Source organism: Neophocaena asiaeorientalis, unplaced genomic scaffold (assembly GCF_003031525.2).
Source record: "Neophocaena asiaeorientalis asiaeorientalis breed wild unplaced genomic scaffold, Neophocaena_asiaeorientalis_V1.1 scaffold130, whole genome shotgun sequence".
NCBI lineage: Eukaryota > Metazoa > Chordata > Mammalia > Artiodactyla > Phocoenidae > Neophocaena > Neophocaena asiaeorientalis.
The window spans coordinates 8359100-8383174 of NW_020173397.1; the positions used below are offsets into that span (position 1 = coordinate 8359100).

General features: G+C 42.0%; 1 protein-coding gene across 1 annotated transcript in view; it reads right to left on the minus strand.

Annotated features, from left to right (window-relative positions):
• Nucleotides 1-9090: 9090 nt before the first annotated feature.
• Nucleotides 9091-24075, minus strand: part of GXYLT2 (glucoside xylosyltransferase 2) — an 80426-nt gene continuing 65441 nt past the window's right edge. Inside the window, exons 6-7 of the mRNA XM_024747084.1 lie at nt 15374-15546; nt 9091-9648 (exon numbers count right to left, since the gene is read on the minus strand). Coding sequence (XP_024602852.1) covers nt 9466-9648; nt 15374-15546 — 356 coding nt within the window. The 3' untranslated portion in view covers nt 9091-9465. The remainder of the gene's footprint in view (nt 9649-15373; nt 15547-24075) is intronic.

The following is a 24075-nucleotide window of genomic DNA, read 5'->3' on the forward strand; positions in this document are numbered from 1 at the left end:
GAAGCCAGCGCACCGCAACAGAGAGTAGCCCCTGCTCAAGGCAACTGGAGAAAGCCCACGCACAGCAACAAAGACCCAACGCAGCCATACGTAAATAAATAAATAATAAAAATGTAAAATGGACAAAAGGTTTGAACAGACTTTTTACCAGTGAAAACATATGAATGTCAAATAAACACATGAAAGGATGCTAAACATCATTAGTCACTAGGAAAATGAAACTTAAAACCACAATGAGATACCACTTCATACTCACTAGACTGGTGAAAATTAAAAAGATTGTCCACATAATCTTGGCAAGCACGTGGAGAAACAGGAACAGCTAGTGAAAATGTAAGTGGTACAACTAACTTGGAAAACAGTTTAGCAGTTTCTTGAAAAGTTAAACATACATTTACCATAGAGCTCAGACATTTCAATCCTATATTTTACCCAACAGAAATGGAAAAATATATCGAAAGACATGTTCAAGAATGTCCATAACAGCTTTACTTGTAATAGCCAAAAACTGGAGACACGCAAATCCATCAATAGGAGGATGAAATAAAGAGGAATGAACTATGGATACATGCAATAATATGGATGAATCTCAATGATGTTGAGTGAAAAAAGCCAAGCAAAAAGAGTACATGATGTATGATTCCTTTTATGTAAAATCCTAGAACATGCAAACTCATGTATAGTAACAAGAATTAGATCAACAGTTAGCTGGGAACAGGCGTGGAGGAACGGATGGATTGAAAGGGGTATGAAAAGACTATTAGGGGTGATGGAACTATTTGTTATCTTGATTGTGAAGATGGCTTCAAGGGAGCATACATAAGTTACAATCAATCAAGTTGTACCTTTTAAATATAAGTAGCTTATTGCATTTCAATTATACCCTAACAAAGTTGTACAAAAATATTAATGACTAGCTAAACACAAGGCATAAATGCAAAAACAAAACAAAAATCCTAGTCTAAAATATGATGCATTTAAAATGCACAGCTTAAAAAGGAAAAGAATGGATAATAGAATTCAAAGCATTTGGGGATCTAAGCTGGGGGAGAGGGAGGAGGACAAGGAAGAAGAAGAATTTTCATAATAAGTAAAATAAGATCATAAGTATTGAAATTCAGTGACTTTACTCATATAAAATAATTATCAGTTGCAGATGATGAAACACAGATTTCAGTACAGTGGGGCCCAAATCCAAGGAAAGGCTGGTAGAAGAGTGGGGAAGTGAGACAGAGAAGAGAAGGAAGCCAGTAAAGAATATATTATCAAGGAAGTTACTAGTGCAGGCAGTCTGAGCTTGCTCCCAGTGTAGAATTCTGGGATGGAACTCCAGAACAGACAGCTACGAGTTGAGAGGCGAAGGCGCTGGGGTATTTATCCACCAATTCCCGCCAGTCAATGGTTGAGAGCTACTTCCAGATGTGTTAATTTCCCAACACTTCCAGCCTGCCCATAGGCAAGTAGAGCAGGCTGCAGTGGAAAAGGAGAGTCTTCAGGCAGAGAGTCACAGGGGCTGGAAATGAGATTCTAAGCTGGCATGCATGGAAATAATGCGTGTTAAGGAAATAAGGCAGGGCATGCTGTGCTGGTCATCCATTACACGCCACATACTGTGGTATTTAAATAGACAGCAACCTGAAGAAGCTTACATTTCAACATGTAATACACCAACTATTTCCCTAATTAGTTCTTGACTATCTAAATTTCATCTCAACTGAACACAACCTCTTAATTTTATGTTGACTTTCTCCTAAATCACCATGCACATGCAAAGAACAGCAGAATATCAGGGGAACCATGATAAATAGCCATCAAGTTTTAAACTTGATTTTTAAAAATATTTATTTATGTATTTATTTTGGCTGCACCGGGTCTTAGTTGCAGCACTCAAGATCTTCGTTGCAGCATGCGGGATCTTTTTAGATGTGGCACGCGGGTGACATGCAGACTTCTTAGCTGCAACATGCAAACTCTTAGTTGAAGCACGCATGCGGGATTTAGTTCCCCGACCAGGTGTATAACCTGGGGCTCTGCACTGGGACTGGAGTCTTACCCACTGGACCATCAGGAAAGTCCCCTTGATGTTTTGACCCAAGGTGACGATGCCATTTTTTGGCTGCACTCAGAGACACTGTATTTTTCCAAAGATGGAATGATTCATTTCAATAGAAAATTTTATGGCTGGAATCCTAGAAGGATGTGTGGTTTTCAGTAAAATATTAATGAAAAAAAGCATTGTTAGAGTAACACATTTCCCTTGACATCAATTAAGCCTCTGAATCCAGAGCTATTTCTGAATTTTTCACTTACATGAGCCAATACATTCTCTCTCCCTCTCTCCCTCTCTATCAATTTGAGGTGTATTTGCTGTCACTTGCAATTTAAAAAAATTTTAACTAATACAGAAATTGGCACCAGGCGTGGGGTTGTTTCCAGGCAGCCAAAATCCCACAAATGTCCACAACAGAGACATAAGAGAGAGATTACGTGAACACAGAGCATTCAGGTAGAAAGGAACTTCAGCACCGTCTGACCCAACCAAGTCATTTTATGGGCAAGTAAATAAATCTCCAAGAAATTAAATAAATCAATATACTTTTAGCTAATGATACTTTAGAGAATGGGTTATCATAACCCAGCACCCTGAACATGTGTAGGAGAAATAGGTTTTGGAAACAACACGCAAAGTAAGTATGGCGTGTTACGAAGCTTCACTGACAGGAACTGGTCCCAGTTCATGGTGCAGCAGAACCACTTTACCTCTTTGCAGTAAATACTTTTGGAGCACCAGAAATGTATTAGCCATCGAGTGAGCAGGGGAAAAGAACAACAAGGACTGTACCCTCAAAGAACTTTGTATCTAGTGGGAAAGGCAGTCAATTAACTCAGAGTTTCACGCAAATAAGTATTGTTGCTGTGATAATACATACCGCAAAGAAAAAGTCCAGGATTATATGAGGGAATATAAGAGGCAGAACTGCCTTTATGTAGGGGATCCAAGGAGCCTTCCACAAGGAAAGGATATTTAAATCGATACCTGAAGGATAGTAGAATTTGCCAGGTGAATTTCTAGGGTAACTGATTCCAAGCATGTGCAAAGCCCCTGATGGGAAAGAGCTCGGCTTCCTAAAGGAATAGAAAAACAAACTAGCATAAGTGAACATTAGCGGAGTGAGGAAGAAGAACTCAAATGAAGCCAGGGAGATGGGTAGGAGGTAGATACGCAGGGACTTCCTGAGAAATTTGGACGCTATTCTAGGAGCAAAGGGGAAACACTGAGGAGCTTTACACAGGGTGGGGATGGGTTAGGGTTTGGAGGGGACCAGACTGAATGCAGAGAAATAAGAAAGGCATTAGAACAACAATCCAGGTCAGAGAGGAGAGGAATCCAGGGGGTGATGGTTTGAGTGGAGACAACAGTGAAAATAGAGGAATTTCTGACTGACTCAGTGAATATTCTGGAGGTAGAAGCAATACACTTTTTTTTTTTTTTTTTTTTTTTGGTACTAGTTTGAGTTGTTTGTGCTGTCACTTGCAATTTGAAGAGATGTACAGAAATCGGTATCAGGAGTGGGGTGTGTCAATGGGGATGTGATGATTTAGTGGTGAGGGTGATGTGAAATGTGACAGGGCGAAACAAGTAATGAGCAGGTTTCTAGGATAAGGCAGGGGGTGGACTGGTGACACTGACTGACTTAGGGAACCACGAAGGAGGAGAAGAAGGGGGAACATTATGAGGTCATGATCAAGGACAGGAGGGCTACTTATAAGCTATGAAGAGCTAAAGGGTGTGATAGGAACCAAACAGAAACAGGATAGCTTTGGGAATCGTAAAACTAGTGAAGCCTGAGATTTTCAAACTTTTCCACCTATGTTCCTCTAAAAAGACAAGGAAGGCAGAACTTCAGCATGTGGACCCTCTGGTAAGTAAACATCTGACCCCATGGCAGACTAATAAATAAAAATGCCAATTTTTCAATATGATACTCTTTAAGAAATCCACCAGCCATTTATTTACTGGAGGTAAGGGGGCCACAAACAAGGAATTTTTGGAATCTTGGAATTTCATGTTTTTGTGTTTATTCCTCACAACAATCTATGAGGAATCCTTGTCCTGTTCTAGTAAGTGGGAAGTCTGAAGCACAAAGATGGTCAAAACAGTTGCCTAGGTCACATGTAGGCAGAAAATGGTGGAACTAGGATTTAAAGTTAATGTTGTCTAAATATAGTACCTGACTCATATCTCACAAAATAATTTGATGTGGGTTCCCAGTTATTCCAGAAAACCATATCCAAGTACCTTAGCATTTTAAAAAGTTTTAAAATATGAGGAGGAAACTCAGTAGATGAACAGAATACCTTGTGCTGACTTTTAAGAGTCTAGGTATTGGGGGGAAAAAACCTTTATGTAGACTCAAAACCCTTGGTATGTTATTTTTGATTATGTTAGTAGCTAACAAGTCAGGTTCAATTTTGCTAAATAAAATATAAGAACGCAAGAACTAATTTCACATTTTCCAAATTTTCTTCACTGTATCTCAAACACCAGACACCTTTACAACCAAATAACATAATTTATAGTGTGGTATTTTATAAACAAAGAAGATTTTTAATGATTTTTTTTAAAACAGGCTAAACTACTTGCTAAACCAAATATCTCTTTAATAGCTGGAAGGACTTAAATATTACTATCTCATATTATAAAATCTTAAACTTGAAATCTTCCAAAAGAAAAGTAACACACTTCCAAAATAACACCAAAAGACAAGACTTTTTAAAGAGCTTTTAATTAAAAAAAAACTAAAACAGGAGATGGCATTTATAAAGACAAGATAGTAATTAAATCATAATACTTATGTTCCTTTTAATTTGCTGTAATAATTCCTTTTCTTTGGAGTGTTCTTTCATATGCTCATTTCGTCCCAAAGAAAAATCACTAAAAAATAAGTTTTCCAACATAAAAAATGCATTCAGGTTCTCCTTGGGAGCTATAAACAATTGGTGCACTTTTCAGTGGCAACACAAACATGGAAAACTGCTGAAGCAGACATTGCACCTGATTCTTATATGTTCATGCATATGGTGATACAAACAAAGTGCTTTACCCTGAAGACACAAGAGAATAGTTCCAGTTCTGACCTGTGAAAATTTCTCTGTTTGCCAGAGAAATCTCATCAGCTTTTTAAATGCCAGCATGGCAATTGTGAAAGGATATCACCTAAGATGTCACCATCTATGATTCTTCAATTCACAGAGCACAACAGATGCTGGGTCTTTCTTTAAAAAAACATTTGAGGGTGTGTGTGTGTGTGTGTGTGTGTGTGTGTATGTGTGTGTGTGTGTATGTGTCTGTACGTATTGTGTACATTTTTTTTTTAATTTTTGGAAAATTCTCATCATAAAGATCTGATTTTAGGATTAGAAGTTAGTTCTGCCTGCACAGGAATCCCCAAGTGCTCTGGCTCTGCCACTAATGCCAAGCATCTTGGTACCACTGAGAAGCTAACATCAAAGACAGGAAGGAAAAGGAAAAAATGAAGAAGAGGAAGATGAAAAAGTAGGAGAGAAACAGAAAGACATAAAAAAGCTTGCTTACCATACTAATAAATGAGGATATAATGATTTGTACTCTCATGGCATTCAACATATTTCTGAATTCAGTCACGAAATCATATTCATTTTGGTTTATCCAATACATGCCATTTATCTTTTTTGTATAAGTATCAGGCAATACTTATACATAACCCTAAATCTGTACATATGTTGCGACATCTTCAGGGTGGGTTGGAGTGATTATTCCATTATTGGATCACTATTTTGTGATTGTGAGTAAGGTTTTGTACAGTTTGCTTGTTTTATAAACACCATAACTGCAATGAAATAAATACTCACAAACTCCTATAAGTCTGTATAAATATCCATTTCAATAATAAATTCAGTAAAAGTCACAACAATTTGCAGTGGAAACAGTGAATATGGAAAAGACGTTTCAAATAAATAGTTAAGCTTGGAGCAATATATCCTAAATGCTAAATTGTCCTGGAAGTTGAAAGAAAACTTAGATTTTCTAGCCAGTTAATTTTTCAAATACTGGAATTTCTGATGTAAGTCACAATTTCAGAGATTTATATTGGGAAAAGAAAAACTCAGCAAGAAAAATATGGTCAGCATTTCTAGTGACCCTGCTATTGAAAGTTCTAATATCCATGCACACAAAAATACTACACTTTGGGCTTCCCTGGTGGCGTAGTGGTTGGGAGTCCGCCTGCCGATGCAGGGGACGCGGGTTCGTGCCCCGGTCCGGGAAGATCCCACATGCCGCGGAGTGGCTGGGCCCGTGAGCCATGGCCACTGAGCCTGCGCTTCCGGAGCCTGTGCTCCGCAATGGGAGAGGCCACAACAGTGAGAGGCCTGCGTACCGAAAAAAAAAAAAAAAAAAAACCTACACTTTGCTATTAGAAAGTGTTCTTTCATTCTCCAGTGGAACTCTGTAGTCATACCTTAAACAGAATTTTAAAGGAAACAAGGAGAGGACAGGAGAAGATAGGAGGACAGAAGAGACCCCGTCTCATGGTCGTCCCACAGATTCGATGTGCCATAGGGGGCAATGTAACCTTTGGCAAACTTCAGACCACAGACTGCATGTTTCAGGAGTCCACTGAATTAAAATTGTGGTTATCATACTTCAAAGGCGCTAATGTCGTAGTTTTCTGGAAATTATCACAGGCAGAGAAAATACTGCCTCATGGCAACATCCTCACTATAAGAAATAATTAGCACTTTTTGGCACAGGGATTAGAAGATCAGAGTTTTTCTAAATTCTCCAGCGAACTCACCTAACATTTCAGGATACAGCAAAGGAATTCCCAGGCAGAAAACCACACCAAACTCTAAGGCTTCACAGTCTCATAATGCATCATTCTAGAATGTTCTAGAGTTCTATCACTGACCTTTGCCTGAAATCCTATTGTGCATCTTCAGACTGGAACCCACAATTGAGAGTTGTGGGTAAACCTGACTCTCATAAAAGAAAAGGAATTGCTGTATGCCATGTCTTTATCTGCAGATTTTTTGTGGGACTTGCCAAAGGAGGAAAGGAACTTCTTTAGGTCTGTGAGCCACCAGCAAATCTGAGTGACATCTGTGGGGTTCGCTGACTGTGCTGAACAAGTAGAAAGAAAACTAGAATGGAAGTCAGGGAATCATCTCCACATCCTGGCTCTTTCACCAAAGTCCTATTTGTGGGATACAGAATGCATCTTCCCCGTCCAAAACACAATCCCGAAATTCCCCCCACGTGCTTTAGAAATCAAATAATGAATGATGTCACCTTCAGTGGTAAAATGAGGAAACATAAAATACAACAGCAAAGATAAGAGTTTCACATCATAATGGTAATTTCCCTTAACAAAAATAACAAACCACAGGTCACCCAACTTATCAAAAGGAAAGTATGGGTTATTACTCAACCATTTTAGATTTAAATTTGTTACTACCATAATGGTGCTGCATACTAATATCGACTGATACCTATATATTCCTCGGTAGTGCTGAGACTTGCATATATTTTTTTCAGGGTAAGACCTTTTCTGCTGTTATAGAACCTATGATATCCTACTGGATTCCAATATATCGGATACCATATTTGCATTACCAAAACAAAAATTTTCATTTTATACTTTCAGATCACTGTCTATATATGATGAAAAATATTTAATATTTTTGTTTTCAAAAATTTCTCTGTGAAACGGGATGTATCTTATACACATCTGTGTGTCTTACAGAACAGTAATTATATGGAATATATTTGTTTCTTTGTATTACAATTTCCTTATTTGCCCAGTGGAGATGATACAGGCCCCTACTAAGTTCACTAAGTTGTTGCAAACATCAAGGAGATCATTTATGCACACGTTTTTTGAGATAAATAAAGCATTATGCAAAATGCCCTTACGCTAATAGCAGCTACAGGAGCAACTAGGGATTAACTTTGATTCCTTTGGGGAAAGAATACCGAACTTCCTCTACTGTAGCTAGGTGATAAGACACACCTTGGCTAACAGCCAGAATACCCTAGAGAAGAAAAAACAAATTTGAGAGACCTTTCTAAGGCTGGTGGGAAGATGAATTTTCTGGCCAGTGGAATCCACTGAACTGTTTATTTGTACACATTACATCCCAAGTCGGCCTTTAATTTCCACCTATTGCCCAAGAGTTTAAAGAGAGAAGGCCACACCTACTAAAGTAAGAGATAAAATGCTTTTGTCTCTGGGTCAGCACAAAATCACATCTCTGCTAAATAGACCGCTTAGGTTTAACACAATTACTGAATTTCCTTTCAGAAGCTGTGGCTGCATAGACATGTCTTACGATTTGGAAAAGTCTGAACAGTTTTTCTTAAAAAACAGCCCCAGATATGCTTCATCCTTTATCACTGCCCAATTAGCTAAAATCCGAATGCTTCTCCCCGATGTATTTTTCTGAAGTAGAAAAGGATAGCTTTATTGCTTTGCCAGGCAAAGGGGGATACAGCAGACTCCTGCCTTGAAAAACTATGTGTCCCCACCCCAGAGGATTTGATGAGGGGTTTTATAACAATGGTGAGGTGGGACCTCTGACAAGATTAGGGTGTGAGCAGGGCTTGTGCTCCCTTAATCTCATCTCAGGTGGTCGGTCTCCTAACCCTGATCTCTGTCCCAGACATGTTTTAAATAAAGGGTTGCAGGCATCATCCTTTTGTCTAAATTTTTAGCCTCCTACGTAAAAATCTCAGCATAGGGTCCCACTTTCACTTAGACTACCTGTTTTAGATACATGTTTATACGATGGAAAAGACAACCTCAAGTAAATATAAAAGTAGGGAAAAAAAGGCTAGAAGGGACTACACTAAAATAAAAATCTTTTTCCCTGGTTAATAGGATTATGGCTAATCTCATCTTGATTTTGGTCCAATGACCTATATATTCTCTATAAGTTTTAAAAATTTGTTTTACAACAAGCATGTATTACTTTTTTTTTTTTTTTTTTTTTTTTTTTTTTTTTTTTTTTTTTTTTAGCATGTATTACTTTTATGACAAGGGGTGGGGCGAACCCATTGCATAGAGAGAGTCTCAAGAGAAGTGGATAAAATGTGGCACATCAGGTGCCACTGACATGGCCTCAGACACTTGGGAATCAGAAGGCTCACAAGAGTTCCTTTTCACAGCTAGCTCAACCTACTTCAACAATGTTAAGTGAGCAAAAATATCATTTTTTTAAAAAAACAGAGATAAATAGCACTTTAGAAAAAAATTAAAGCATATTTCCATTTAGGGGCAACTGATTTAGCAACATTTAACAAGTCTTTTTAAACTTAGTTGTCATAGAGCACCATGAAATATTCACATAAAAGAGATCCAGGCAGCTTGCAGATGAGTATTTCCTCGTTCATGAGATGCCTAATCGACTTGCGACAATAGGAAATACTCAGCGCCTCTGGTTCGGGCCAACATGGATGATGACATGTTTCTCATAAGCCCTTTTCATGGTTTTCTCAATTTGCTTCAGAAAAACTTGTGGGATCCGTCCACATAAAGTGTGTACAGTCTCCAAGAGCTTCAGCTGAAGAGGGTAATACATGGATTGAAAGAGATGGTCTTGAAAGGGAAACTGAAAGATGAGTTACAAATAAAAAAAAGAAAAGTGTACTTTAGTTACTGAAATGCCATTTAAAACGCAAATAACTTACTGAGAAATGACACAGGGAATTACTATAAACACGCAGGCACAGCTTGGTACGTTTTTAGATACAGAGGAAGGGACCTCCGAGGACCGAGGTTCAAATCCTGATTCAGTCCTGTGCAACCCCAGGCAATCACTTACCCGTTTAGGGCCTGTTTCTTTACCTCTTTAAAAAAAAAAAAGATGATTTATCTGGGTTTTAAAAGCTCTTAAAAACTGAGTGAAGTATATTTCCCAGGACAGGATATTCTATAGCACGCTCTTGCTGAGCAGAAGCAAGACTCAAGTATAAACAACAAGGTCCTACTGTGTAGCGCGGGAAACTATGTTCAATATCCTGTGACAAACCCCATAATGGAAAAGAATATGAAAAAGAATACATATATGTATAACTGAGTTACTTTGGTGTACAGAAGAAATTAACACAACATTGTAAATCAACTATACTTCAATACAATTTTTTAAAAAGACTCAAGTAGATACTTGAAATCTACTACAATAAAACACTGAATTGGGGCTTCCCTGGTGGCGCAGTGGTTGAGAGTCGGCCTGCCGACGCAGGGGACGCGGGTTCGTGCCCCGGTCCGGGAAGATCCCACATGCCGCAGAGCGGCTGGGACCGTGAGCCTGCGCGTCCGGAGCCTGTGCTCCGCAACGGGAGAGGCCACAGCGGTGAGAGGGCCGCGTACCGCAAAAAAAGAAAAATAAAACCAACACTGAATTGTTCATATAGCTTGCCTTTGTAGCAATCTTAACGAAGGAACTATGGTAATCTCATGAAGTTCAGAGTTTAACAACTACTAGTGAAATGTATCATCAGTGGACTTTATTTTAGTAATTCAGGTACCAAATATTGGTTGTCGGTTTTCTCCCAGTTAATATTGGACTTTAAAAAGAAATTATCTTGTTTTCCTATGGAATGTGTCTGTATTTCCCAAAATAAATCTTTCAGACCACCTAATTATGAACAAGAGTCAGAGTTTTATTACAGTCTTGTCGAAAGGGAAAAGGCCTCTAGTAGGTCAAGTCAAAGATCCACTGTTGGCAAGGACATTCTAAACAAAAAGACTAGAGAAAAAAGCAAAAGGGAAGTAAGAATGATGAAAAGTCAGACACTATTGCCTGACAGCAGAGTGGGTGGGTGTCTAGTTTCCTAGAACAAGTCTTAATCCCTTAAAGTTCATCAGAAATATTGCTTAAGCATGTTTATCAGAAATGTGAATTTCTTCCCAGAAGGAGATTACACATTTTGTAATGCAAAAAAGGGTTCTGTCCGAGACCATGCTTGGAACACTTTTTCTTTCACAGCACAATTTAGAGCATTGATAAACTCCTTTTCATCACTGTATCCCCAGTGACAGGAACAGAATAGGTCAAAACCATGGAGGCCTGCTTGATTCCTCTCTTTCTCCCACATCCTTCACCTGGTGCAACAGCAAGTACCGTCAACTCTACCTCTACAGCACATCCCGAGTCCGGCCTCTCATCTTCCCGACACCACCCAAGTGCATGCCAGCCCCATCTCTCACCTGGGAGCCTGCAGTAAGTCTCATAGATAGCCTTTTTGTTTTCACTCTTGCACCCCCTGCACCAAGTTACCACGGAGATATTTTTAAAGCATAAATCAGAGCACGTCGTTTTCCTGCAGGGGCTTCCCGCTGCAATTAGAGTAAGATTCCAACCCCTCTCCTGTCCCCAAAGGTTCAATGTGACCCGGAACTCTCCCTGCTCATCTCCTCCTCGCTTCCCTTTTCTGTTCATTCTGGTTACTGTGGCCTCTTCCCTGTCGGTGGGCACACAAACTTACTCCTGACTCAGGGACTTTTCCCAGGTTATTTCTTCTACTTGGCAGGATCTCTCCCCAGATTGTCCCAGGGATCAAGGCTCAGGCTGGCAGAAGCCTCCCTGAGGACCCGAGCTCGTGAACCTTCCTCTCCATCCTGGCTGCCCATCCTGGATACCCAGCACCCTGCTTTAACCTTCCACTATCTGATAAGAGTTTTATTGATTTCTTCGTTTATGTGAGTACTGTCTGGCTTCCTCACCCAAAATACACGTTTCATGAGGAGCGGGCTTTGTCAGTCTTGTTGACTTCTGAGTTCCCAGAACCTAGAATTGTTCCTGCATAAAATAGGCTCTTCAGAGATGATTGTTGAAAGAATTACTGGCAGAACGTCTGCCTCATATATAATTTTCCTTGGGTCATGATAGGGGGAGATCACACTTACCCTTCACACAAACATACACACAGAGTTAGGGTATGTGAGTATGTGTGTTTGTGTGTGTGTGTGAGAGGGAGAGAGAGAGAGAGAGAAGGGGAGGGAAGAGAAGGAAGAGGGAGGGACAGGAGGAATATTTTCAGAGAGAGATGAAGGAAGAAAGAGACATACAGCAAAAGAGAGAGAGAGGAAAAATATTTATAGAGGGGAAGAGAGAGAGCAAGTGAGAAAATGTGGACAAGATAAGAAAAGAGTGTGAAACTTCTAATTATTGAGAACAACTCTATGTCGGGTGCTGTACTAAAAGTTTAAAAACAATCATTTTGTTGAATTCTCACAACACGTTTTATGAAGTAGATAATATTATTATCCCCATTTCTCAGATGAGGAAACTGAGGCTCAGTAAGTCAAGAGCACAGAGTTAATGACTAATCACCAGAAAGGGGCAAAATTGGGGCCTGAACCCAGGTCTGTCGATGCCCAAAGCCAAGCCCTGACTCCACTGCACTGGGGTGCACAGTGGCAAGTGGAGAAATAGGTCTTTTATGATGAAGTCTGTCTTATATTTACTTGAATTTCAGGATGGGGTTAGTGATCGTCCTGATTGAAGTGCATGAACAAAAATTGTCTTTTTAGTCCCAACTGAGGAAAATCAGTGAGTGTATTATGCAGAATCATTTATGAAACAGTTATTTGGCCCTCTTTCTGATCCACCCAGAAAACAAACAAGACCGATTGTAATTCTAGAACCATAGTTGCTCAATCCCAGGCCAGGGCTGACAGAGTACAGAACAACCTGGGGCATGGCTCTGATGTCCACGTCTGCTGCATTCTTATTTACCTTCCATTTGTACTCCTGAATGGATTTGCACCTGGAGTCAGTGTTTGAATATCTAAATGTGATATCACTAAGTACAGAACAAATTTTCTGTGTAATTAAATCACCTGGCTTTTGAGAAACAACAGCAGGAATCCCAGGAGAAGAAAGAGGTGTTAGTTTATTGGCACGTGAAATTCTTTCCCTCCACAGAAGACAATTCTGGGGATTCCAGAATTGGAATTCTCTGGGATTCTCCTTAGCAAAATGCATACTTTCATATGTGCAAAAATGCATTACTATGTTGCAGGATTCACCCTCACCTCACTCCTGCCAAATCCTTTTCATGAATCATGAGGGTTCCCAGATCCCCAAGGAAAAAACCCTCTAATAAAATCTACATGCCCGGGCTTCCCTGGTGGCGCAGTGGTTGGGAGTCCGCCTGCTGATGCAGGGGGGCGGGTTTGTGCCCCGGTCCGGGAGGATCCCGCGTGCCGCGGAGCGGCTGGGCCCGTGAGCCGTGGCCGCTGGGCCTGCGCGTCCGGAGCCTGTGCTCCGCAGCGGGAGAGGCCGCAGCGGTGAGAGGCCCGCGTACCGCAAAAAAAAAAAAAAAAAATCTACATGCCTTCTGTCAGGGGTTGGCAAATTTTTTCTGTAAAGGGCTAGATAATAAATATTTCAGACTCTGTGGGCCGTACAGTCTGTCACAGCTACTCATCTTTGCCTTTGTAGCATACCGGTGGCCACAGACAATACATAACATGAACAGTTGTTGCTGTGTCCCGATAAGACTATATGAACAGAGAAATCTGAATTTCATAAAACTTTCCTGTGTTACGAAATATTCTTCTGTTCATTTTTTTCCCAACTATTTAAGAAACCATTCTTACCCCATATGTCTTACAAAAATGGGCCAGATTTGGCCCAATATTTGGCCCAAGTTGGCCGACCCCTACACTCTACGTTTTGGAATGAAAGTTTCAAAAGGGAAATCTCTGAAAGTAGCTGTTGCTGGTTCTGCCCCACCAACTTCAAGGTGAAAGGCAATGTGGAAAGCAGTGTTCCCCAAAGTGAGGGATGCAGGTACCAGCAGGCAGTACTTGACGTGATATTAGGTGGTGAACCGCAAAGCGAGGTCCTTTCGACCTTCCCAGTTACTGCAAGAAGGTAGTTCACATAGGTCTTTAACTGCTCCTGCTAAAATCAACCCCTTCAAGGGAGTAAGAGGGGGCCTCAGCTCCAGGCCAGAATAGTTGGTGTGATCTTCACACTCAGCCAGAGGCAATTACAAGGCTGTCTGGCATGTCTCGGGGGAAAGCTGCCCTCCCAGACTTGGTGCATGGCAGCGAGCTACAGTTTTCTTTGTGTGTATAAGCCACCTTGGCTTATATGCACGTCTGCATCCCTGCCCCAAGCACCTCCATGTGGGGGCCTCCTTTGGGAGGTGTGTGTGGGGGTACCTTTCTCCTCCTCCCCTCTTCCTTCCCTCTCCTCTTCCCCAAGATTCATGCGTCCGTAAAGATGCAAAAGCCTTTTATTCAGGAGATATTCCTGCCTCCGTGCTGCAGCCACTTGACCCTCAGCCAGCATCCTTTGGTGTATAAAAATGGACCACCGAGAGCTGGTGCCTCTTCTTGCCTCTTGCTTGCACTGTGGCAGTCCATAAATAAAGACTTGATTGTCACTTTGGTTTGGCTCCTGGTCCTAACTCAGGAGTCCCCAACTCCTGGTCCTTGGACTGGTACCGGTCCGCGGCCTGTTAGGAGCCGGGCTGCACAGCAGGAGGTGAGCGGTGGGCAAGCAAGCGAAGCTTCGTGTGCCGCTCCCCGTCGCTGGCATTACCGCCTGAACCATCCCCCACGCCCTCCCACCCTCCCACCCAATCCGTGGAAAAATCGTCTTCCTTGTAATGCGTCCCTGGTGCCAAAAAGGTTGGGGACCGCTGTCCTAAATGACCACCTCGACACCTGCTTGTTCAATAGGGTGGAGCTGGCAACCAGGCAACACACTTAGCTTGAGCTGAATAATATTTTATTTTTATTGTATTACCTATATCCTAACCTCTGACCCTTTATTACGGCAAATAGCACAGAGTTTCTCTTTCTTTCTTTTTTTTTTTTTTGCTTACTGTTCTCTTCTTTTGGGGGGGGACTTTTTTTTAAATTCAAACAGAAAGTCACAAAAATTATAATCATCTTCATCAGTTCACTCAGTTCCATGTAATTAATTTTTGTTTTCGTCTTGATCTTTTGTTAGCACTTTTATGAATTCATGAGTTTTCCATTAGAGTTCTGAAAATGCTTATTCATTCAGTTCAGCAGTCTAGTCAGTTACCAAGGGTTTCTCTGTCTGATAGGACACTTCCTCCTTCAGCGAATTTATTTCAGAGAAAAAAATGAGTGACTTTCTTGGAAATATTAAGTCAAGAGTGGACAAAGTATAGTACCAGGTGGCAAGTGGATGGAGTGACATAGCGTGAGTGAGGTTGGGGAAAAGAGGTAGAACTCAATGCTTCTGGGAATTATTTGGCCTTCAAAGGGACGGGTGACCACAGCACCTGCACTGCTTCATGCTGATAAGTACATGTCTGCTGAATGGGGGGTGAGAACACACTTACGTCTCGGATTGCTTCATAGAGCGCTTTGAAAGTTGGCTGCTTCTCATCGTGGTAGACGCCTCGGTTCCCATGCAGGACAGACACGCCTTCCCGCTCGGCCGCTCTGCAATTGCTTCCGTACATGCAGTGATCAGGACGGTAGTTCCACTGGCAGGGGAACACGTACAGACACTCTGGTGGTGACAAGAGAAAGATATGTGTGTACGATCAGTGTCAGCGACGAAACCAACGTTTCCATAAACTGCACACCACACAGGATTTCAAAGCGCGTGACTGTGATTGTGACTCGTAGCTCAGATTTTACCACGTTTGTCGATATTCTGAGATCAGGAACTGAAGGAGCACACATTAGTGATGTTGGAGGTTTCACCCCAAAGAGGAGGGCAATATAGCATCTTAGACAAGAAGGCAAATGAGGGCAGCAGACAGCCTGGATCAGAATCCCAACTCTGTCACTCAAAATCAGTGCAACCTGGGTCCAGTGACTTAACCGGCCTGTGTTTCAATTTCCTCCTCCGCAAGATGGATGTAACAGGATTGCCCTGTTATCTTGATGATTCAATTTTTAAAAAGCTCATGTAAAACGCACAGCAGTCTGACAAGCACACGGCGGTGGTCCATAGCATTAGCGGTTACAATCAACTCTTCGAAAAGGTTTTGTGAAACGGACCAACTTGAAAAATTAGAGTCAAGATTGAAGCAAAGGTTCTTCTTCAGATTAGAAAGCAACCAACCAAGAGAAACAAAGTGAAGGAAAAAAACAACAAACAAAATACTACCATAGGAAAACAACAACAAAAAGCAACACGAAAAGAAGTCCCCCTGGGCTTCCCTGGTGGCGCAGTGGTTGAGAGTCCGCCTGCTGATGCGGGGGACACGGGTTCGTGCCCTGGTCCGGGAAGATCCCACATGCCGCGGAGCGGCTGGGCCCGTGAGCCATGGCCGCTGAGCCTGCGCCTCCGAAGCCTGTGCTCTGCAACGGGAGAGGCCGCAACAGTGAGAGGCCCGCGTACCGCAAAAAAAAAAAAAAAAAAAAAAAAAAAAAGTCCCCCTGTCAAGGCGACTATATACACTGTAGGTGAGCATGTGCACACGTGTCCTTGGGCGTGTTTGCATCTCTAAGCCAGTGTCGGTGGTTCTCAGCCAGGGGTGACGCCACCCTGCAGTCTCCCGGGACCACCTGGCAGTGTTTGGAGGGAGACATTGTTCGTCATACATGACGAGGCTGCTACTGGCATCTAGTGGGTAGAGGCCCGGGATTCTGTAAATATCCTCAGTGAACAGCAAGCCCCACCACTGTAGTAGTGCCAAGGTCGAGAATCTCTGCTCTAATGCTGATGGACTCAGTAAATTTCCTCTTGGTGATGAGGGATTATAAAATCAGCAATAAGCTCATAACCCCTGAGCTTCCTGGCTCCTCCTTCCTGGTGCCTTTAAGGGCCGGGGCTAGAGCAGGATGGATCAAAGTTCTCTGCAAACGTGTGCCACTGACCATGAGAAAGGCCCCGTGTGACAGCACAGAAGGCTTAGAGCAAATCAATTACCAGTGTCAGAAGAGCATCGTAAACACGTGCTTGTTGGTTGGGTTGATGTCATGCCCTTCTCATGGAAAGGACCCCTGCTTAGAGGTTATTTACAGAAAACTTCGAGATGGAAAGCCAAGAATGAAGACATCATCGCACATCCCCTCTGGCAGACGGTGTGTAATATTTCTACCACTCAGAAATCACATGCCACTGGGGAATTCCCCGGCAGTCCAGGGGTTAGGACTTGGAGCTTTCACTGCCGAGGGTGCAGGTTCAATCCCTGGTCGTGGAACTAAGATCCCGCAAGCCGCATGGCGCAGCCACAAAACAAAGCAAAACATAAAACTCACAGACTGCCGTGACATCCAAGCACCCTCTAATTCCTAATTGTTCACAACACACTATGAGATTTTCCTTTTCTTGGGAGAACTCCATTCCACCAGGATGCTTCCCTCACCTGCATTCACCTCCACGCTTGTGCATACATAATCCACAGCTGGGAGAGAGCGGTGCTCGTCGTGAAGTTATACTATCAAGGTCTGAATCCCAACTCCTCTGTTAGTTGTGTGACTTTTCTGCACTTCCGTGAAGAGGGTGGATGTGAGGATAGTGGGAGTGAAAATATCTAAACATGCTTTTGTGCTTCTGAACTGTGGCCTGACCCCAGCCCAACAGCTGCCTTTATTTTAATCCAATGAGTCACTTAACTCCTTTCTGATACCTGCCCAGCCATTTGGATTTGCAGTCCCTGCTTAAGCACCTGCCAGTATTCTCTCCTGAATGAATTGCCCTAGACACTACCTCTGTTTTTGTAAACGCACAGATTGATGGAATGAACAAATATTTATCAAATGCCTGCTATGTGTACAGGTCCTGCCTTCATGGAGTTTAAGATTGGTGATGAAGGTTTTTTGCCTCTTCCTAAGTAGTTTAAGGACTCTACTACAAAAAGAAAACTTTTCCTCTCTTTGCAGCCTCCTTAGAGGACCGAGCCCAATGAGGGCATCACTCAAAGGCAAAACACAAAGACATAGAGTCTAAACAATATGTTACTAAATAACTGATGGATCACTGAAGAAATCAAATAGGAAATCAAAAAATACCTAGAGACAAATAACAACGAAAATATGACAATCCAAAACCTATGGGATGCAGCAAAAGCAGTTCTAAGAGGGAAGTTTATAGCAATACAATTTTACCTCAAGAAACAAGAAAAATCTCAAATAAACGACCTAACCTTACACCTAAAGGAACTAGAGAAAGAAGAACAAACAAAACCCAAAGGTAGTAGAAGGAAAGAAGTCATAAAGATCAGAGCAGAAATAAATGAAATAGAGGTGAAGAAAACAAGAGCAAAGATCACTGAAACTAAAAGCTGGTTCTTTGAGAAAATAAACAAAATCGATAAACCCTGAGCCAGACTCATCAAGAAAAAAAGGGAGAGGACGCAAATCAATAAAATTAGAAATGAAAAAGGAGAAGGTACAATGGACACCACAGAAATACAAAGGATCATAAGAGACTACTGCAAGCAACTACATGCCAATTAATGGATAACCTGGAAGAAATGGACAAATCCTTAGAAAGGACAAATTCTTCCAAGACTGAACCAGGAAGAAACAGAAACTATGAACAGACCAATCACAAGTACTGAAATTGAAACTGTGATTAAAAAATCTTCCAACAAACAAAAGTCCAGGACCAGATGGCTTTGTAGGCGAATTCTGTCAAACATTTAGTGAAGAGTTAACACCTACTTTACTGAAAATCTTCCAAAAGGCTTTGTAATAAGACAGGTAGGTTCAAAGTTGGCTTCTACCACCTCCTAGTTCTAAAAACTTGGGTGAGTTGCTGAAACCCTTGGCCTCAGTTTAGAAGCACTGAAGAGAAGTTAAATGATGCAGATTTGAATCCCAGCTCTACCATGTGTTAGCTGTGACCTAACAGCAGAGTGGCTAAGAAGCAAGCTTTAGAGTCAAGCTGTTGGGTTTCAGTACAAAACTCTGCCATTAGTTGCATGAACTCAAGCAAATTACATGATTTTTCTGGGCCTCAGTTTCATTACCTGTAAAAGGGGAAGAATTGTAAATATCACTTGTAGGATTTGGGGAAGTATTAAATGAGTTCATATCCAGAAGTACTTGGAACAGTGCTCACTGCACACAGAAGGTACACCCCGTAAATGTAAGCTGTGATCATTACTATTATCATTGCTATTGCCATAACAAGAACTATTGCATTAGGCTACTAGAAGGATAAAACAAGGTAACTTAAATGGAATGAGCCTGGCATCCTTCTAGACACATAGCACATTGGTGGTAAATGTTTTACAGCAATTGCCTCTAGACATGTAGGTGGCCAGACTTTCTTAACCTTTTATGAGTCACAGATCTCTCTGAGAATCTAATGAAAGCTTTAGACTCTGTCTTTGGAAAAATATATGAAGAATATCTGCTTACAAATTTAGGGGTTTGTAGATTTCCCGAAGATCAGCTAGGAACCACAGCTACTGAATATCACATGTGAAATTCGGTCCCAGACAGAATTCAATTCACATGTTTACCTTCCCTTCAAAATTTTCCAGAGGAAGAAACGTGAAATACCGTGAGAATAGAACTGAAACAAGTATTTGTCCACCACAATGCAAGGCATTGGTGTCACTGGGTGATAAGGCACTGCCCCTGCCCTTCGGGAATTTATACTCTTCTAAGGGAGATAGTACAGAAATGAACATTTTTTATCAGAGTTTATAAAAGGAAGGCATTTTGGTAAAGCTTGACTTAAACTTAGACTTATATAGTAAGGATAGGATTCTGACAGTTAGAAATAGAATCCTGGAAGAGCATCTGAGGAGGAGAAAATGGCCTGATCATGGCGAAGGGTTTGGAAATCAGAGTGTGTTTTAGAAAAGATAAAGCATTTAACTTTTTTGGCGGGGGGGGCAAACTCGATTTCTTCAAAGAGGTAAGATAATGGTAGGAAAGTTGTTATATAAATAGACTGCTTTGCCCTAAAATATTCAAGATATATAAATCTTTATTAGGTTGCAAGTAATCAACCTTGATTCTAGCATGTGAGGCAAAAAATATGTTTTTCCTTTGGAAAGAGAGGAGGTAGCTCAAAAAATCAGAGGGAAAGCTGAATTGGGGCAGGAAGTGGGGTGGCTCCTGGGATCTGGGTGTGGGGACTAATTAATGTCAGCTTCTCGGCATTGCTGCCAGGATGGACCAGCCTTGCCTACTTTCTGCTCTTGGATTCCCAGACTCAGGTTCCCAGGAGATGGTGTGACTAGTTAAGTGCGAGTCAGGGGCGGGCAGAGCTCTAAGACTGCATGCAACGGGAGAAGAGTAATTCCCCTGAGAGAACTGCGTGCTGTTACTAAAAGAAAGGGCAATCAAGAGTGCACAGGTGGACATTTAGATGAACCTATTTGCAGGGCAGGAATAGAGCTGCAGACGTAGACAACGGACGTGTAGACACAGAGGAGAAGGGTTAGGGTGGGATGAAGTGGGAGATAAAGTTTGACATAAATACACTACCATGTGTAAAACAGATAGCTAGTGGGAACCTGCTGTATAGCACAGGGAGCTCAGCTCCGTGCTCTGTAATGACCTAGATGGGTGGGATGGGCGGGGGAGGGAGGCCCAAGGCTGGGGGATGTCTGTATACATATAGCTGATTCACTTCACTGTACAGCAGAAACTAACATTGTAAAGCAATTATACTCCAATTAAAAAAAAAAAGTGCATAGGTAAAAGTAACAGATGTGCCTTTTCATTCACAGATACATTTGGCGTGGGTTACATTGCGAAATCTCCTTCTCCATGGGGGCAAGGAGGAGGAGAGGGGCTACACCAGCACCCTGGGCTGGGCTGAAGATGGAAAACCTCTGTAGAGCAGCTGATGAACACGTAGTGTGGATTAATGATGGTTATTTGGCACACGATGAATAACTATACCGAAACGAATCTAGTTTAAGCAAGATTACCATGGCTGTCAAAATCTAATGTTTAAAAATGACAGCATGGTGAAATGTGCAGGTTATTTTTTTCTGCTGCTGAGGAAATAATACAGTGAACGGTTTTTAAATTCCAAAGCCTCAAAACACTGCAATTTATTAAAAAAATTTTTTTCAAGCCAATCTCTGTTCAAACCCTGGGTCTTTGCTATTTTTCCTCTCCATTTTATGTAGATAAAGCAGCTCATTAGTTGATTATTTATGAGTCTGAAATCCCTTAGCGATCCTTTTCCGGAGTCTATGTTTATCTCCAGAGCCTCCTAACTACTTGCAAAGTACTGTGTGAATTGATTGCTCCTTACATTTCTGATCATTTCCTACTCTTGGGGTCTCTAAGATTATGGAATAGTTTATGTCTGATCGTTTTAACTTCCTGGTGGAATAGGCTTGCTACTTACTTACTACACTGTATCAACAGAACGGAGGCTGTTTGCACGACTCATAGCGTTTTGTTTGTTCTGCTTTGTTTTTTAATGTCTCATTCTGCAACTGAGCTTTCCCAGCCTCCTCTTCTTCCTTCTTCCAGAATGTACCTTGTTCCAGAAAAGGGCAATTCATTCCTCCAAGAAGATGTCTCTGATCACACAATTTAAAGATGGAACCCTCTCTCCCCAGCCTTGACAGTGGCTCTCTCAACCTCTCATTTGTTTCCTTCATAGCACTGATCACAATTTGTGATTTGGAATGACTCACTGTTACTCTTTGGAAGCTGACCTCTCCCAAAACAAGGTAGGTTTTGTAAAAGTAGAGACTCTGTCTCCTCTGCATGCCGCCATATCCCCTCTGCCTAGCCCTGTGGCTGGCACCTAGTAGGTAGGTGCTCAAAAGATATCCACTGAATGAATGGGAGAATCAAAGCGTATACGTTCCTCTACCCTCTGTATCTTTCCCCTTTCTCTGCTTTCTCCCTCTCCTTTCTCTCCCCAACATCCCTTCCTCTCACTTTCCTGGCTGTGCTCTTTCTCTTCCATTTCCTTCCTTCTTCCATTCCAGTCTCTTAATCCCATTCCTCCAACCAGCCAACACCTCTGAAGATCAACTCCAGTTAAGGCACTAACCCTCCCACTGGAATCACTCAATGAAGACAAAGTAGACGTAACCCCTTCTCACAAGGACCCTACGATCTTCATTCTTGAGCTTCGTATCAGAGCTCATGAACTTCTCAGACTCCCAAAACAATGATCTGTTTCCAGTTTTCCAGGACAGTCCTAAAACCAAATAATTGGGCCTGTCCACCCCAAAACACATCCACAACTATCAGCTGCTGGAAGCTTTTGGTGAGGTGAGTATATAGTGTGGTTGCATACCCAGGCAGGATGAGAGCAAGGCCTGACAGGGCCTCTGAAGAGGCCTGTTCCATGTGACTGTGTGTCCTGCTCTCTGTGGCCCCAGCAAACCCTCCCGACTCCCTAGTATCACATTCAACTCACGGACGATCTATGTACATTCCATGCGCGTTTCAGCTCTTCTCTCTCTTTGTGGACAGAGCCCTAGCGCTTCTCATCTGGCTGGATGCCCTGCCTTGTCATCTATACTTGGCTGGTTTCATTTCTTCCCCTGGCCACCCCCACTTTTCTAGAAATTGCTCTGAAAGAAGGGACAGACCTTGGTGTTCATGTTTGAGAGAGGAAAATGCCATGTGATCTTGCTCTCCTGGCCCCTGATGACCGGATCAAGGGTGGTCTCCCCATCGAAAGAGAACCGGTTCATAGCTGGGCTGGGAATCAGTTCATAGGCTGGGACAGGCCAACCCCCCATCCCCCTCTCTCTCTTACCGTCAAGAATCTGAATTAAGAAACCTAGACAACCCATCGTCGCTGGCAGGGGCTTGTACGGTTGTGCTGACTTGGGGCTGGGCCATGTACAAGCAGACATTATTGCTGGACAGATGGAATGGAATCAGATGGGTATGAAGAGAAGCAACACAACATACACCGTGAGGACTCTGAGGGATGAAGAAATGAGCTTTGATCCTGAGCAGCCGCCCAGAGATGGTTCTCATGAGGCCTGGCATGATCTGACCCATGTGTTCATGGGACTGGCACCTGGACCTTTACTTAGCTGGTCCGAGTTAAGTAGTATTCCCTGCAACCTAAGCGCATGAATCCAAGCATATCTTTCTACATAGGCTTCTCTTTTAGCCCTTGTCAAATCTATCCTTTCTACAGAAGTCTGCTCTTGACTCAAATTCACCTGTAAATATGTGAGTTCAGTCTTTCACCCCTGGAAGAAGCTGCCTTGGCTCACCTGCCAGGAAATGTCCTGTGGGATGAGCTACCTGCATGTCCCCCATGGGCTTCAGCTGTCTTCTTGTGAGTCAGTCTAGTACCCAGCACAGCAATTACACACCCACAGGCATTTACTATCTAATTATAGCAAGAGTTTTAAAACATTTTTAAGCTAATGGCTTTTAAACACATTTTAAAAGTGATGGGATTGGCTACGAGAGGCTATAATGATAAAAACATTCTAGATACGGGCTTGGGTTTTGTGTGTATTGCTTCGCCAATGGCAACCCAAAGAATCATAACAGTAAGTAAGTATGTTTATCTCATGGCCAATTTTCTCTCTCTCCTTTCCAGGGATAAAGGTGACACACTTTTTTTTTTTTTTCAAATATAGTTAGTTCTGGTTTATAGAAAATGCTCCCAATGAATGTAAACAAAGAAAAACCTTTCAATGTGATGGATATCACTGGATTTCAGGTCAAAGAGCTCATGTTTGATAAAGTACCTGGATAAAGTATGCAAGATCAAAGGCAGACCATACAAAGAACAATCCAGGAATTCCCTAATACTCACTGATCTAAAGTTAGGAAGCTCCGTTATTTACTAGCTACTGCTCAGACCCAAGATTCAGAACAACTTCCTAGTTATTTTATAATATCCTTGTACTCAGTGGACCTGAGACGGGCAGTGGGACGCCATTAAACTCAGCTGGTTTTCAGCCCTGATTAAAGACAAGGGGCTCGCATCTAATGGCAGAGCTGCTTGTGACCCGTCTTTGAGTGTTGTTTACTCACTGATCACGTCCTCAAATAATCTGCAACAGGCTAAGAGGATTTCTGGGGAGGCAACTATGCAAATGTTTTGAATTCCTCAGTTTGGGAATATGGACAGATAGGCTCATGGAAGAGAGTTTAAGCCACACAACACAGA